Source organism: Oncorhynchus mykiss, chromosome 15 (genome assembly GCF_057628025.1).
Source record: "Oncorhynchus mykiss isolate SJ-2025 chromosome 15, ASM5762802v1, whole genome shotgun sequence".
NCBI classification, from domain to species: Eukaryota; Metazoa; Chordata; class Actinopteri; order Salmoniformes; family Salmonidae; genus Oncorhynchus; species Oncorhynchus mykiss.
In genome coordinates this window covers 38,776,519-38,791,895 of record NC_143036.1, presented here as the reverse complement: position 1 = coordinate 38,791,895, position 15,377 = coordinate 38,776,519, and the positions used below count along the sequence as shown (strand labels likewise).

Genomic DNA, 15,377 nt, shown 5'->3' with positions numbered 1-15,377 from the left:
GCTTGTTTTCGCTGGCAGGTTGAGGGGGGTGGGGATTTAGAGGTTTGGGGTAGGGCTGGGTAAGAGGATCCCTGGACCCAGGCCCCTGGATCTCTAATATGGCCAGGCCACACACACCCAGACTCCTAAAGCCCCAACCACCACCACTCCTGTAGTTTCAGCCAGAGCCCCAGCCCCAATTCCATCCCCAGCCACCTGACTGCTGAAGACCCAGCCAGCCAGCAGGTCCTATGTCCCTGGCCCCAGCCCCTGCTGCTACTGCTGCTCTAACTGTCCTGGCCCCAGCCTCTATACTCAATCCCCAGTCCTTTGCCTAAGCCCAAGCCCCAGCCAATAGATCCCTGAAGGCCCAGCCATCCCTGTAGACACTATAGCTGCTGGTGCAGTAACTGTCCTGGCCCCAGCCCGGTTCTCTCTGCCATGGTCCCCAGCTGCCAGCCCACTGAAAACCAAGCCAGCCAGTACACTCTTAGAATAAAGGGTTCCAAAAGGGTTCTTAGTCTATCCCCATAGGAGAACACTTTTTAGTTCCAGGTAGAACCCCTTTTGGTCCCAGGTAGAACTATTTTGGGTTCCATGTAGAACCCTCTGTGTAAAGGGTTCTACATGGAACTCAAAAGGGATCTAACTGGAACCAAAACGGGTTCTTCAAAGGGTTCTCCTATGGGGACAGACAAAGAATCCTTTTAGGTTCTAGCAGCTTTTTTCTAAGAGTGTATGCCATGGTCCTGCCTGACGTGTGCTAAGCAGAGATCTGAGGTCTCTCCTATTCCTGTAGTAACTGTCCAGGCCCCTGCCCCACTCTATCTGCTAAGGTTTCATGGCTCCACTTCGTGTTGAAAAGTCCTGGAAGATATTGCCTGACTTTCGTTTGCTCTCAGAAATACATGCTCGCCTCCTATATACCGTGAGGCAATCCAGATTCAGTGTGAGCCGTTTGTCATCACATACTTAATACCGCAACCAAGTCTCCCTCTGCATGTTTTTTATACGGTCACTCACAGAGACTCGGAGAGAGAATATAACTAACGGTCTGATATGGATGAATATTGCTCCAGTTCTCATCACGCCGCGGAGATTAAGCTAGTGAGTTTTGGCCGGGCCTCGAATAACAATCAGAAGCATTTATGTGTTAGAAATATAGTTATAGTGGTCGGGACAGAGGTTCCCATATGGAGCTGATCAGGGGGAGAGAAGAGCAGAGCAGAGGCTGAGGATCACCTTACTTACTGATGAGTAATTGACCGCCGAGCGACGAACCCAAAGCCTAAAGCGCTGCTGATTCCACATCGCTAACTTCTCCAGCTTCATTTTTGGGAGGGAGGCTCGCTCGCTCCTCGCTAATGCCGATTTTTAGGCCTCGACTTCGAGTCGGAAGACGCAGAACTTAGGCAGGCCTCTGTAACTTGGAGGGATATCTAAACAAAACGCACACTGAAGAGAGACGTTTTTCTTCTCCACTCGTGTCCTGTCTGGCTGTTGGTCAAGGTTTAGCCAGAATGCCAAGAATGCCAAGGTTTAGCCAGGCGCTTGATGGTTAATTGCTAGCATAGTAGCCTAGCATAGCTCATTCGTCGGGCTTTGTGATTGTCCAACATCAATCATAGCCCTTAAAGGAGAATTGTGCTTTTTTACAAAAAAAAACTGTTTCAACTGTAAACCCCTCCGTACCATGAAGGGGCCTCTATCTCTCATAGTACTTCCAAGTCATGTCAGGCCCGTTAGCTTCCAGAAAATATACATTTCAGAATTTGTCCCTGGAGAATATTGAATGAAGTGTACCAACCTCGCTACACAGCTCGTTGAGGCCCTGTAACGATGTGGCGAGGATGTGTGGACTGCCGTGGGATGGGGTGGCGAGTGGGTCACTCTAAAACACGACCAGGAATGGTCAAGGAGTGGGTACTCAGATCTGACTTGACTCATTCACTCTGGAGGTTGGAGCGGAGAGAAGGAGGGGAGAGAGATGGAAGGGGAGACAGAGGTTGCAGAGGGGGAGAGAGTGAAGAGAGTGAACTCTTAGTGAAGTGCTCATTATTTCAACTGCTTGGGTTTAGTTGATGTGAACAAAATGTTTCTCCTCAGCCAGTCATTACCTCCTCCTGGAGCCCAGGGCTGGAGAGACAGGCCCTATTGTAAACCAGACAGCTCTCTTTCTTTACCCCTTCAAGCTCTTCAGAAGTGTATTATTTTTCCTTCTCTCTCTCCACCACTCTCTTTCTCTCTGTCTGTCTCCTGGCTGATGTGGCCCAGGCCCTTGCCTGCCAGGTGGACGTGTGTGTGTGCAGCAGGCTGAAGGGCCCTGTTCTCATGTCCCTATCCCCCTATGAGCCTCTCTCCTCCGGTCTGCACACCAAGCTGCCAGAGGCCGAGGAGGCCTAGAGCACTTGGGGAACCCCTCGTTCATTGTACTCATCCTCCTCCCTCTATCTTTCTTAAATTCTCTCCCTTTCTCTATTTCACTCCCTTTTCTCCCTTCTCCCTCCGCCTCTCCTAATGGTCCTCACCCTGCTGGCCCTGGACCCAGTTCATTGGTTGTTTGGCTGTCTAACCCATTTCCAGTAGTTTGGTTGATGACTTGGCTGATGTCTCAACTTCCCTGTTCTCTTATCAAGTAGAGCTAATTTGTCCCACTCTCTCTCTCTCTTTCTCTCTGTCTCTCACTCGCTCTCTCTTACTCTTTCTCTCTCCCTCCCTCTTGGCGTAGCTCTGGCCTGAACAAGGATAGGGATCGGCCTGCAGGGAAGTGGGTCAAGTTCCAGTGCTGGATTGACTATACTAGACTAGTCTGACATCCAGTGCAACATACGATTATGGAAGGAGCGGTAATGACAAAGAACAGATAGAGCTTACTCACTTCTTTATTTACTCTTTAGCCAGCCTTGAGCCTCCCTCCCTACCAACGAGAGCTAATAAAAACTTCCATCACATAACAACCTGGCCCCCAGCCAACAACACACAGACAAAAACAAAAATATCCTCACTAGATGAAAGGCAGAGAGCTGCTACCCTACGCCCCTCATGTCTGGACACTGCTCTGAGAGATTACAGGCCCTATATACTGTCCCTCTCTGTCTCTCTCTCTCTCCGACTCTCTCTCTCTTTCTCTCTTTTTCCTGTCTCACCCCCCCTTCTCGCCCTCCCTCCCTCCCTCCCTCCCTCCCTCCCTCCCTCCCTCCCTCCCTCCCTCCCTCACCCTCTGTCTCGCCCCCTCCCCTCTCGCTCTCTCTCCTCTCTCTCACTATTGCTTCATGTTTCAGCTGCTTATAGTCACAGTAAGGGGTTAGCCACAACCTTGACACCAGGGTCTTACAGTGTGCTGCCCTCTCTCCACCCGTCTTCTGATTTCCCTCCTACCGAAACCTCTCCAGTTACCATAATTGGCCCAATTATTTGATTAAGTGGAAAAGCTGTGAAGATCTCTAGCCCAAGGAGTGTCTTATCCCGACGTCAAACGCCTCTGCTCTTTCCATCAGGACCAGTCGCCATCTCTTTTTCTTAACTCAATATCACACAGAGGAAAAGACCTTGAGGAAATTATTATTAGAGGAGAAAACCCATTACGAGTGAACAGGTAACAAAAACAGTGATGTTGACATGGTAATTTACAGTCGTGATAAAGTGGTAGAAACCAGAGGATATTTCTGGTCCTGGAGAAGTTAAGAAAAGGCAGGGTCTCTGCATCCCAAATGGCACCCTATTCCATATATAGTGCACTACTTTTGACCCGTTTTGACCTATGAGTCCTATGGGTGGGCCCTGGTCAAAAGTAGTGCACTAAATAGGTAATAGGGAGCCATTTGGGAGGCGAGGCACACAGGATCTCTGAAACCTTCCTGCCCTGTGATCTATCATGCTTCTCGCCAGCCATGACAGTCCTGCCTATTGGACCTGTGGATGTACTATAGGTCGGTATACCCAGGCAAACCAAACAAGAAATAATTGTGGTGGACCATCAACTCGTCATTGACGTAGGCTCGTTGTCGCTGAGTGTTCCTGGCTAGGCCCTAGTGGCAGTAGGTTACAATGAAATGGCAGTTGGTTAGACAGTTAGACAGATTGAAATGAAGCACATCCACACAGTGAAGAAGTGAGGAGGCTCTTCCTTTAGAGAAACAATAACAGTCATGAAGATGATGTGAATAACAGGTAGGAGAGAGAGGAAGAAAGCAAGGGATGACGTGTTTCTGTTTCGCAACAAACTATGTGTCTAGACTACACGTCTGCGGACCCGTTACCCGTCTAGCTTGGCTCGGTCCGGTCGGATGGCGAAGCAACGGTGACGGCGGTGATGACACTCGATGCTGTGCTCGGATTCGAAACATTTCGCCGTCTCGCTGTCTGCCACCGTCGAACTGCCATCCGGCTCTCTGCCGATATGTTGTTTTCTCTCAGCATGGCTAAAGTGTGTGAGAGAGAGAGAAGCCCTGGTAAACACATCACTAGCTGAACTGAACACTGTCAGTTGAAATGGAAAAAGAAACTGTATCCCTCTATCCCCTGTCTCCCCCTGCCCTCTGTGTCTTGTGTCTCAGCTATTGGGTTAAGACGACACTGAAAACACAGGGTGTCTGGAGAGAGAGAGGCAACGGTCATCAAAATTAGGTGCCCCATTTGCATCAACACACTCAGCATATTTGCAAATACGAATAGATTAACAAAGTTTTGAAACAGGGCTGAAGCCTCCAAAAACTTCCTGCCTCCCTGCACTCACCTGCACTGTCTAGACTCAGACTGCCTGTAACGATTCTCTTCTTGTGAAGTAGAGGCGGACCAAAGCGCAGCGTGGTGGTTGTTCATTGTAATTTATTGACGACACTATACATGAACAAACTAACGAAAAAACAAGAAACGTGAGAACTCAAAACAGCCCTGTCTGGTGCAAACACAAAAACAGGAACAATCACCCACAAACAAACAGTGAAACCCAGGCTACCTAAGTATGATTCTCAATCAGAGACAACTAATGACACCTGCCTCTGATTGAGAACCATACTAGGCCGAAAACATAGAACTGCCCCAAAACATAGAAAAACAAACATAGACTGCCCACCCAACTCACGCCCTGACCATACTAAATAAAAGCAAAACAAAGGAAATAGAGGTCAGAACGTGACAGTACCCCCCCCCAAAGGTGCGGACTCCGGCCGCAAAACCTTGACCTATAGGGGAGGGTCTGGGTGGGCGTCTGTCCGCGGTGGCGGCTCTGGCGCGGGACGCGGACCCCACTTCGCCATTGTCTTAGTCCGCCTTATTGTCCGCCTCCGTGGCTTACTCACCATGCCCACCCCTCTCAATGACCCCACTGGACAGAGGGGCTGCTTGGGACAGAGGGGCAGCTCGGGACAGAGGTGAAGCAGCTGCTCGGGACAGAGGGGCGGCAGCTGCTCGGGACAGAGGGGCGGCAGCTGCTCGGGACAGAGGGGCGGCAGCTGCTCGGGACCGAGGGGCGGCAGCTGCTCGGGACAGAAGGGCGGCAGCAGCTCGGGACAGAAGGGCTGCTTGGGACAGAGGGGCAGCTCGGGACAGAGGTGAAGCAGCTGCTCGGGACAGAGGGACAGCTGCTCGGGACAGAGGGACAGCTGCTCGGGACAGAGGGACAGCTGCTCGGGACAGAGGGACAGCTGCTCGGGACAGAGGGACAGCTGCTCGGGACAGAGGGGCAGCTGCTCCGGGCGGAGGGGCTCTAGCGGCCCCTGGCTGACTGGCGGCACTGGCGGCCCCTGGCTGACTGGCGGCACTGGCGGCCCCTGGCTGACTGGCGGCACTGGCGGCCCCTGGTTGACTGGCGGCACTGGCGGCCCCTGGCTGACGGGCGGCACTGGCGGCCCCTGGCTGACGGGCGGCACTGGCGGCCCCTGGTTGACTGGCGGCACTGGCGGCCCCTGGCTGACTGGCGGCACTGGCGGCCCCTGGCTGACGGGCGGCACTGGCGGCCCCTGGCTGACGGGCGGCACTGGCGGCCCCTGGCTGACGGGCGGCACTGGCGGCTCCTGGCAGACGGGCGGCATTGGCGGCTCCTGGCAGACGGGCGGCACTGGCGGCGCTGGGCAGACGGGCGGCACTGGCGGCGCTGGGCAGACGGGCGGCACTGGCGGCGCTGGGCAGACGGGCGGCACTGGCGGCGCTGAGCAGACGGGCGGCACTGGCGGCGCTGGGCAGACGGGCGGCACTGGCGGCGCTGGGCAGACGGGCGGCACTGGCGGCGCTGGGCAGACGGGCGGCACTGGCGGCGCTGGGCAGACGGGCGGCACTGGCGGCGCTGGGCAGACGGGCGGCGCTGGCGGCGCTGGGCAGACGGGCGGCGCTGGCGCTGGGCAGACGGGCGGCTCAGATGGCGCTGGGCAGACGGGCGGCGCTGGCGGCGCTGGGCTGAGTAGCTCTCCTAGCGCCGAACAGGCGGGAGACTCCGGCAGCGCTGGAGAGGAGGAAGGCTCTGGTAGTGCTGGACAGGCGAGGCGCACTGTAGGCCTGATGCGTGGTGCTGGCACTGGTGGTACTGGGCCGAGGACACGCACAGGAAGCCTTGTGCGGGGAGCTGCTACCGGAGGGCTGGGGTGTGGAGGTGGTACTGGAAAGACCGGACCGTGCAGGCGCACTGGAGCTCTTGAGCACCGAGCCTGCCCAACCTTACCTGGTTGAATGCTCACGGTCGCCCTGCCAGTGCGGCGTGGTGGAATAGCCCGCACTGGGCTATGCAGGCGAACCGGAGACACCGAGCGCAAGGCTGGTGCCATGTAAGCCGGCCCAAGGAGACGCACTGGGGACCAGCTGCGTAGAGCCGGCTTCATGGCATTAGGCTCGACGCTCAATCTAGCCCGGCCGACACGCGGAGCTGGAATATACCGCACCGGGCTATGCACCCGCACTGGAGACACCGTGCGCACCACTGCATAACACGGTGCCTGCCCGGTCTCTCTAGCCCCCCGGTAAGCACAGGGAGTCTGCCCAGGTCTCCTACCTGGCGTAGCCATACTCCCTGTTAGCCCCCCCCCAATAAATTTTTGGGGCTGCCTCTCGGGCTTCCTTCCGCGCCGCCGTGCCTGCTTCGCCAACTCCATTCTCTGATAGCCTTCCGCGCACTGCTCCATCGAATCCCAGGCGGGCTCCGGCACTCTCCCTGGGTCGGCCGCCCACCTGTCGATCTCCTCCCAAGTAGTATAACCCATGCCATTGCTGTCCATAACGTCCTCCCATGTCCATACCTCCTCGCGCTGCTCCTGCTGCTGCTTTTTCCTTTGCCCATTACCACACCGCTTGGTCCTGTTGTGGTGGGTGATTCTGTAACGATTCTCTTCTTGTGAAGTAGAGGCGGACCAAAGCGCAGCGTGGTGGTTGTTCATTGTAATTTATTGACGACACTATACATGAACAAACTAACGAAAAAACAAGAAACGTGAGAACTCAAAACAGCCCTGTCTGGTGCAAACACAAAAACAGGAACAATCACCCACAAACAAACAGTGAAACCCAGGCTACCTAAGTATGATTCTCAATCAGAGACAACTAATGACACCTGCCTCTGATTGAGAACCATACTAGGCCGAAAACATAGAACTGCCCCAAAACATAGAAAAACAAACATAGACTGCCCACCCAACTCACGCCCTGACCATACTAAATAAAAGCAAAACAAAGGAAATAGAGGTCAGAACGTGACACTGCCTCTTTAATTCCTGTTGTTGTCGTCACATTCTGTTGCATATTTCAACAAGTGTGCCATTAGCAGGATAACCTTTGAATATAAATCAACACGCTTGACTCTGATTACACCTATCCACTGTCGTGGAAAGTCAGTACTGAGAGAGATTTGGTCATTTCTTCAAACAATCATCTTTATTTAATATTGATTAATTATTGCAATAATGAGACCGTCAGCCCACCAGTCTTGACTGACTGTTAGGCTGAGAGTCTAGCCTTTACAGACGATGCACAGTTTTTATATACAGTAGCTGATACCAAGATTGATTAGTCAGTCATTTCTAACCTTCCCATAAGCCACTTTGGTTATCTACACAGGATGGTCTTTTACTTAGTTTCCCAGATGCCAGGAAGATGAGACAATGAGGCATTGTTCTCAACTCTTCCAGGCTCTCTCTATCTCGAGTCACACACACCACATCTTGTCTATAGAATGCTAGCTTTTAGGTTTTTTATCACCAACATCAATCAATTGTCAGCTTCAAGCTATCTCTAGTAGAACCCATGTCCTCAACACCCAGGCTAGCTGCAGGGTGCTAGAGACCATAAAACACAACATTAGCAGGACAGAAATATCTTACTGTTTGTTAAATAAATAATTGTTACATATCTAACAAATAAGGTGAATACCCAATTTTTGACATTCTTTGTGAGATCAGACTTAACATCACTATAATGTGGTCATTTTTGGAAGTTCCTTTCATTTCAGCGCATCTAATTTGTAAACATTTCAACTGTATTCAATAATCCCTCAATTCCACAAAAAATGAACACCCATTCAAATAAAGTCATGTTCAAATCAAGTCAAGTCATGAACCGAATTCAGCCATTACCGGGGGGGGGGGGGGGGGGGGGGGGGTTGACAGGTCATTACAAACATTTCCGCAGTCGTAACGTTAGCGCGAAGAAAACAGGCACAAGCAAGAGTATGAAAGAGTTGCAGGAGTACAATGAAAGCAATCAATACAGCGGGATTTAAGTACTAAGTGGATTTTGTACCCCTCAAACACACAGAAATAGATGGCTGTAAAAGATCCTCAGGTAGGCGGGTCATGCACAATGCTACAGAGAGGGAGAGAGAGAGTGTCTGGATGAATGCCTGCTGCTGCGTAAAGGATTGAGGGCCAGCTACCTTCTGGGGGATCACCTCTCTCTCAGTCATTGGCTAGTCCAGGCAGACAGGGGCCCAAGATGGATATCCAAGGAATGATTTGTACTGAAAATGGCCAGCTGTACTGTACAGCCTGTGCTATGGCCTTCATGTCAACCAGTGATGAGATTCACCTCAGCGTGGTAGATTGAAGTGGGGCTGGGGTTGGAAAATGTTTGTTGGACGTTGATGATGGAATTTCTGTGTAGTGGTACACGAGTAACATCATATAATACGGAATCTGTCTCCTTTTTTCCTCCCCACTGTGCGTGTCTGTCTGTCTGTCTGTCTGTCTGTCTGTCTGTCTGTCTGTCTGTCTGTCTGTCTGTCTGTCTGTCTGTCTGTCTGTCTGTCTGTCTGTCTGTCTGTCTGTCTGTCTGTCTGTGTGTGTGTATGTGTGTGTGTAACACAGGGAGCCACAATAAAGTGTGATGAGCACACAGGAGCCATCCTTGTTGCCAGGATCATGAGAGGTGGCGCTGCAGACAGAAGTGGTAAGTACTCTCTCTCCTTCCTTGCCCTTCTTTCTCTCCACTCTCTACTATCTCCCCCTGTCTTTTCCCCCACCCTCTCTCTCTCTCTCTCTCTCTCTCTCTCTCTCTCTGTTGTGCCCCCTGTAATCAGTGTGTAACGTAAAGTGTATTCATGCCCTGTAGGGATCTCACAGTGTGAAATTGATATGCAGGGGTGATTTGCCAAGCCCAATAATCACTAATACCACCATGAAGGAGAACCACACACTGCTGGAGAGCAGAGAACAACCCCCCCCCCCCCCCCCCGAACTGTGTGCGACTAAAGCAATACAGCCTCACACATACATTATACTCTGTTTAATACTTATGTATTGTTTAGCCTGATATTAACTTCCAAAGGATTTATAGTAGGTATGTCAGTATTATGCTATTATGTGTATAGCTGTGTATGTATGCACTCTGTGTTATATGTCTGTGACTTCTTGACTTCTTGTGTCCTTCCTCTCTCCCTCAATTCAATTCAAAGGGCTTTATTGGCATGGGAAACACATGTTTATATTGCCAAAGCAAGTGAAATAGATAATAAACAGAAGTGAAATAAACAGAAAACATTACACCCACAAACGTTTCAGAGGAATAGAGACTTTGCAAATGTCATATTTTGGCTATGTACAGTGTTATAACAATGTGCAAATAGTTACAATGGGGAAAATAGCTAAACATAAATATGGGTCTCTCTCACTCTCCCTTGTCTTGTCCCTGTTCCAGGTCTGATCCGTGTAGGCGACGAGCTGAGGGAAGTGAACGGGATTCCTGTGGATGACAAGAAGCCTGATGAAATCCTCCGCATTCTGGTGTGTGTGCGTACTCGTGCGCGTGTGTGTGGTAGTCAATGCTTGTGTGTGTGTGTGCTACCATTGACCTGCTGTTTATAGTTGTGTTTTGGCCCCATGGCTATAGAGATTTACAGTCTTGTTTGTAGTGGCAGGACTCTCTCCTCCTAACTCATCCTCACTGGTCAGCCATGTCCCTTTGATTCCTCTATGAGTTAATGTCTAGGCTAAACTCTGGCTGCCCCTTCTGAACCAGCTGGCCCAGGAGCAGGCCTCTGTTTGGGACATGTTGGGCCACATAGTCCCCCTGGAAGAGACAGGCAAGGAGGGGGTTCCTGTAGGGGTCTTTGTAGTCCCTCCAACCACACACACACACACACACACACTGCCACAGTCCTCAGATCAGCTCTGGGGAGATGGAGCTGGAGAGGAAAGAGGAAGATAGTTTGGAACTGGTAGACTGTTAAAAGCAGTCCTCTTGGCTCTCGTCTTCCCTCTGATCCACTCCCAACTGTCATCCTATCCTAATGGCCCTCTATTGTTGAAAAATAAAACAGCTCTTCATATTAAAGCTCTCTCATTGGATTAGGCTAGTTGGGTTTTGAGTTATTTTCAATGAAACTGGAGTCTTTATTTTTTCTTCCCCTCTTTCCTCTCTCTCTCTGGTTCTTCTATGTCTTTCTCTCTCTCCATCTCCTGTCTGTGTTTCAGGCCCAGTCTCAAGGGGCCATTACATTTAAAATAATACCAGGTATCAAAGAGGAGGCGCCGAGCAAGGAGCCCAAGGTAAGGTCCTACTGCTGTCCTGCCGTACTCATTATGCTGATGGGGTTACACACATGGTTTGAGTCCAAAGTGGCATCCTATTCTCCATTTAGTGCACTACTTTTGACCAGGGCACATAGGGCTCTGCAAAAGGTAAGTCAAGCCAGGCAAAGAGTTGTAATCCAAATCAGAGTCAGGCAGGTACAGGACGGCAGGCGGGATCAGGGTCAGGACAGGCAGAAAGCGCAGGTATAAATACACGGGATAATGAGGGGAGATGGGAGACACGTGGTGGTGACAATAGAGGGAATTTGGTGCTATTTCAGACCTTTTTATGAGTGGACTGAGAGGTCCTCTCTAGATGCTTACTGCCTCTAGTGCTGGAGTCTTAGTCTGCATCCCAAATTATACCTTACTCCCTATATAGTGCTCTACTTTTGACCAGGGCCCATGAGGCCCTATACAGTGGGGAGAACAAGTATTTGATACACTGCCGATTTTGCAGGTTTTCCTACTTACAAAGCATGTAGAGGTCTGTAATTTTTAGCATAGGTACACTTCAACTGTGAGAGACGGAATCTAAAAAAATCCAGAAAATCACATTGTATGATTTTTAAGTAATTAATGTGCATTTTATTGCATGACATAAGTATTTGATACATCAGAAAAGCAGAACTTAATATTTGGTACAGAAACCTTTGTTTGCAATTACAGAGATCATACGTTTCCTGTAGTTCTTGACCAGGTTTGCACACACTGCAGCAGGGATTTTGGCCCACTCCTCCATACAGACCTTCTCCAGATCCTTCAGGTTCCAGGGCTGTCGCTGGGCAATACTGACTTTCAGCTCCCTCCAAAGATGTTCTATTGGGTTCAGGTCTGGAGACTGGCTAGGCCACTCCAGGACCTTGAAATGCTTCTTACGGAGCCACTCCTTAGTTCCCCTGGCTGTGTGTTTCGGGTCGTTGTCATGCTGGAAGACCTAGCCATGACCCATCTTCAATGCTCTTACTGAGGGAAGGAGGTTGTTGGCCAAGATCTCGCGATACATGGTGTTACGCATGCCTCTATGAAGAGGGAACGCAACACCCTGCTACAACTAAACTCTGTGACGCGAAAGAGGTATGGACTGTAGGTGTGAGTAAGGATGACAACAGGCAGAATGTGGTACCGTTTTACAAGGACTTTATTCCTTTACACGGTAATATGGGGAAAAGGGGCTGGACGGAACCAAAGCAAAGAAAGTACATCTCAAAGCCCCCCCTCTCCTACCTTACCTGCCTACCCACTACTTACCTAATTTAGCACCACCTGGTGCCCTAACCAAAATACAGGGGGTGGTCCGCCCAGGTCTTACCTATTGTGCATAGACAATGAATATACTACGGGTGTATGTATGCCCGCGGGCCTCTTGCCTAAACACTCCCAAGGTGCCTTCCCCTTTCCCCCTGGGAACAAATGAAACAGAATATTAAACAATTTCACAAACAAACTAAGAAACAAAGGACATCAAATAAGCTCCATCTGAGCAACAAACTCACAAAACATACCAACTTCCCAGCAATGAACTCCCAGCAAAATCAACCTCAGCAATCCCAACCTCCAGCAAAATCTACCTCTAGCAAAATCTCTCTGCAATGACCTCCCAGCAAATCTCTCTCCTGAACAGAACACTGGCTTTTATATAGCTTCTGAATGAATGGGTAATTGGAGACAGCTGTGTCTTGACGAGGGGGCGGGGTCAGCTCTCCAATTAGCCCTGTAGTCGACCAATCAGCTGATTGAGGGATTTCAGGAAGCCATTTCCTGAAATAAACACATGCAAATACACAAACTACAACATAATCTGGGGAACGTAACACATGGCCCCATCCATCCTCCCCTCAATACGGTGCAATCGTCCTGTCCCCTTTGCAGAAAAGCATCCCCAAAGAATGATGTTTCCACCTCCATGCTTCACGGTTGGGATGGTGTTCTTGGGGTTGTACTCCTTCTTCTTCCTCCAAACACGGCGAGTGGAGTTTAGACCAAAAAGCTCTATTTTTGTCTCATCAGACCACCTTACCTTCTCCCATTCCTCCTCTGGATCATCCAGATGGTCATTGGCAAACTTCAGACCTGGCAAACCAGGCCTGGACATGCGCTGGCTTGAGCAGGGGGACCTTGCGTGCGCTGCAGGATTTTAATCCATGATGGCGTAGTGTGTTACTAATGGTTTTCTTTGAGACTGTGGGTCCCAGCGCTCTTCAGGTCATTGACCAGGTCCTGCCGTGTAGTTCTGGGCTAATCCCTCACCTTCCTCATGATCATTGATGCCCCACGAGGTGAGATCTTGCAGAGAGCCCCAGACCGAGGGTGATTGACCGTCATTTTGAACTTCTTCTATTTTCGAATAGTTGCGCCAAAATTTGTTGCCTTCTCACCAAGCTGCTTGCCTATTGTCCTGTAGCCCATCCCAGCCTTGTGCAGGTCTACAATTTTACCCCTGATGTCCTTACTCAGCTCTCTGGTCTTGGCCATTGTGGAGAGGTTGGAGTCTGTTTGATTGAGTGTGTGGACAGGTGTCTTTTCATACAGGTAACAAGTTCAAACAGGTGCAGTTAATACAGATAATGAGTTGAGAACAGGGGGGCTTCTTAAAGAAAAGCTAACAGGTCTGTGAGAGCCGTAATTCTTACTGGTTGGTAGGTGATCAAATACTTATGTCATGCAATAAAATGCTAATTAATTACTTAAAAATCATACAATGTGATTTTCTGGATTTTTGTTTTAGATTCCGTCTCTCACAGTTGAAGTGTACCTATGATAAAAAAAATTACAGACCTCTACATGCGTTGTAAGTAAGAAAACCTGCATAATCGTGCAGTTCTCCCCACTGTATGTGACCCGTTTCAGGAAACTAGGTGTCTTTTGCAAGTCACGACTTAACAGGAGAGCCATTTAAACATTTAAAAAAAATTTTTTTATCAAAATGCGTTTTTTTGGCAGAAATGCGTTCTTTCATATGCCTTAATAACAAACGTGTATGCTATCTGTAAATACCAATATTTTTTTTTAATTATAAGCCTTGTTGGTTAAGCCGCAGAAAACGCTAGCAACCTTCCCACTAGCCATGCTTGGCTTAGATAATGAGTGGTCTGGACATGTCGAGTGAGGAGTTGGGATTGGTCTGCCATATAGAAGGCTTCTGTCAATTTGAGCTGGTCAGTCTGTGTTGGTAATCCTGTCAAACACGTTTTTTTTTTATTTTAAATGTGTCGTGTAGTGGCGCTGCATAAGTGTTGCTCTCCACTTTCTGGAGGATCGAGTTTTGAAATCAGTGGAATTAGAGTATGATATCTTAAGAGATGGAGAAAACACCTGTCTAAGGATTATATCTTCAAACTAAGGGCAACTGTGGCATGGCATCTGTGACAGGGAGACGCAGCCATCATGCATGATGATGTATATGGGTGCGATAGTCTATCTAGCTTCATTTTCAGATATTACACGTTTCTAATTTTGACAGAAAGTGGTTTCATTTCAAGCTATAGTGTACTGTTAGCTAGCTAGTGAACGTTAGCTGGCTGGCTCAGTAGCTAACGTTACATGTATGACGTTATTATTCGTATCCCAGAGCCATTTGCTTTGCCAGTTAGAGCCTAATGTTAGCGAGCAAACATTGAACCTGGTTGGTTAGCTCCCAGCAGATTCATGCAAGGTAGTAACAACATGATTGGGCACTATGTTCATTGTTTTTTAACTAGCTAACGTTAGCTGGCTGGCTCGTTAGCGAATGTTACGTGACGTGTGTGATCTTACATGTGGTTTACCTAGCTAGGTTCATTGTTTACCTAGCTATCTAGCTAGCTACATGTCTTAAGCTAAAGTGTACAACACCCTTTGAATATGGCCGGTGTCAGTAAACGTTGCCAAAAAAGCGCAATTACATTTTTGTCAGCAGAGCTGGTTATGCTGTTTTCATGTTATCCAGAGGTAAACAAATCATCGGCCAGAGCGTCAAGTGTGCGCTTCAGTTGCAAGATTCTCTATTTATTCTAAAATAAGTTGGGGAAAAAAAACTTTTGGTGTTCACACGTGTATTCGTTTGATTTACAATTGCACAGGGCCAATAACAAAAAAAGATTGTCCTGTACTAAATTATTTAAAAAATCTAATTAATTTGGTTCTAGACAAGTGATTCTCATTTATGTGAAATTTATCTCACCTGTGGTAAGTTGCAGGGACCTCTGAAAATTAAGGAATCAAAATTCTAAAACAACAAATGTAAGTCATATTTTACATTGCTGGACACATATCAATTAAGCAACCGTCAACTAATTGATTCAGAAAAACTTGTGTTGAACTGATCCGTAGAATGTGATATGGTTGCCTGTGTCTGGGTTTCTGTTGTGGCTGTAGGTGTATGTGTACTGTAAATGTAGTTGCTCGTAATGTTAGGTGGGTGTTTTAACT

The 15,377-nt window shown here is 49.1% G+C and overlaps 1 protein-coding gene and 2 long non-coding RNA genes across 8 annotated transcripts in view; 2 read left to right on the top strand and 1 right to left on the bottom strand.

The window, feature by feature from the left end:
* Nucleotides 1-15,377, top strand: part of LOC149977452 (uncharacterized) — a 1,012,103-nt gene that overhangs the window by 475,785 nt on the left and 520,941 nt on the right. The gene's annotated exons all lie outside the window — the stretch shown is intronic.
* LOC149977454 (uncharacterized) overlaps nt 1-15,377 on the bottom strand; it is a 130,174-nt gene that overhangs the window by 9,476 nt on the left and 105,321 nt on the right. The window lies entirely within an intron of this gene.
* The window catches only part of LOC110490036 (MAGUK p55 subfamily member 7), a 268,418-nt gene that overhangs the window by 164,071 nt on the left and 88,970 nt on the right, over nt 1-15,377 (top strand). For all 6 annotated transcript variants that reach the window (XR_016486670.1, XM_036944340.2, XM_036944342.2 and 3 more), the window contains 3 exons: nt 9,264-9,345; nt 10,093-10,178; nt 10,869-10,943. Coding sequence is in view for 5 of the 6 variants with exons in the window: in XM_036944340.2 (XP_036800235.2) it covers nt 9,264-9,345; nt 10,093-10,178; nt 10,869-10,943 (243 nt within the window). In the remaining variant the exon portion in view is untranslated. The remainder of the gene's footprint in view (nt 1-9,263; nt 9,346-10,092; nt 10,179-10,868; nt 10,944-15,377) is intronic.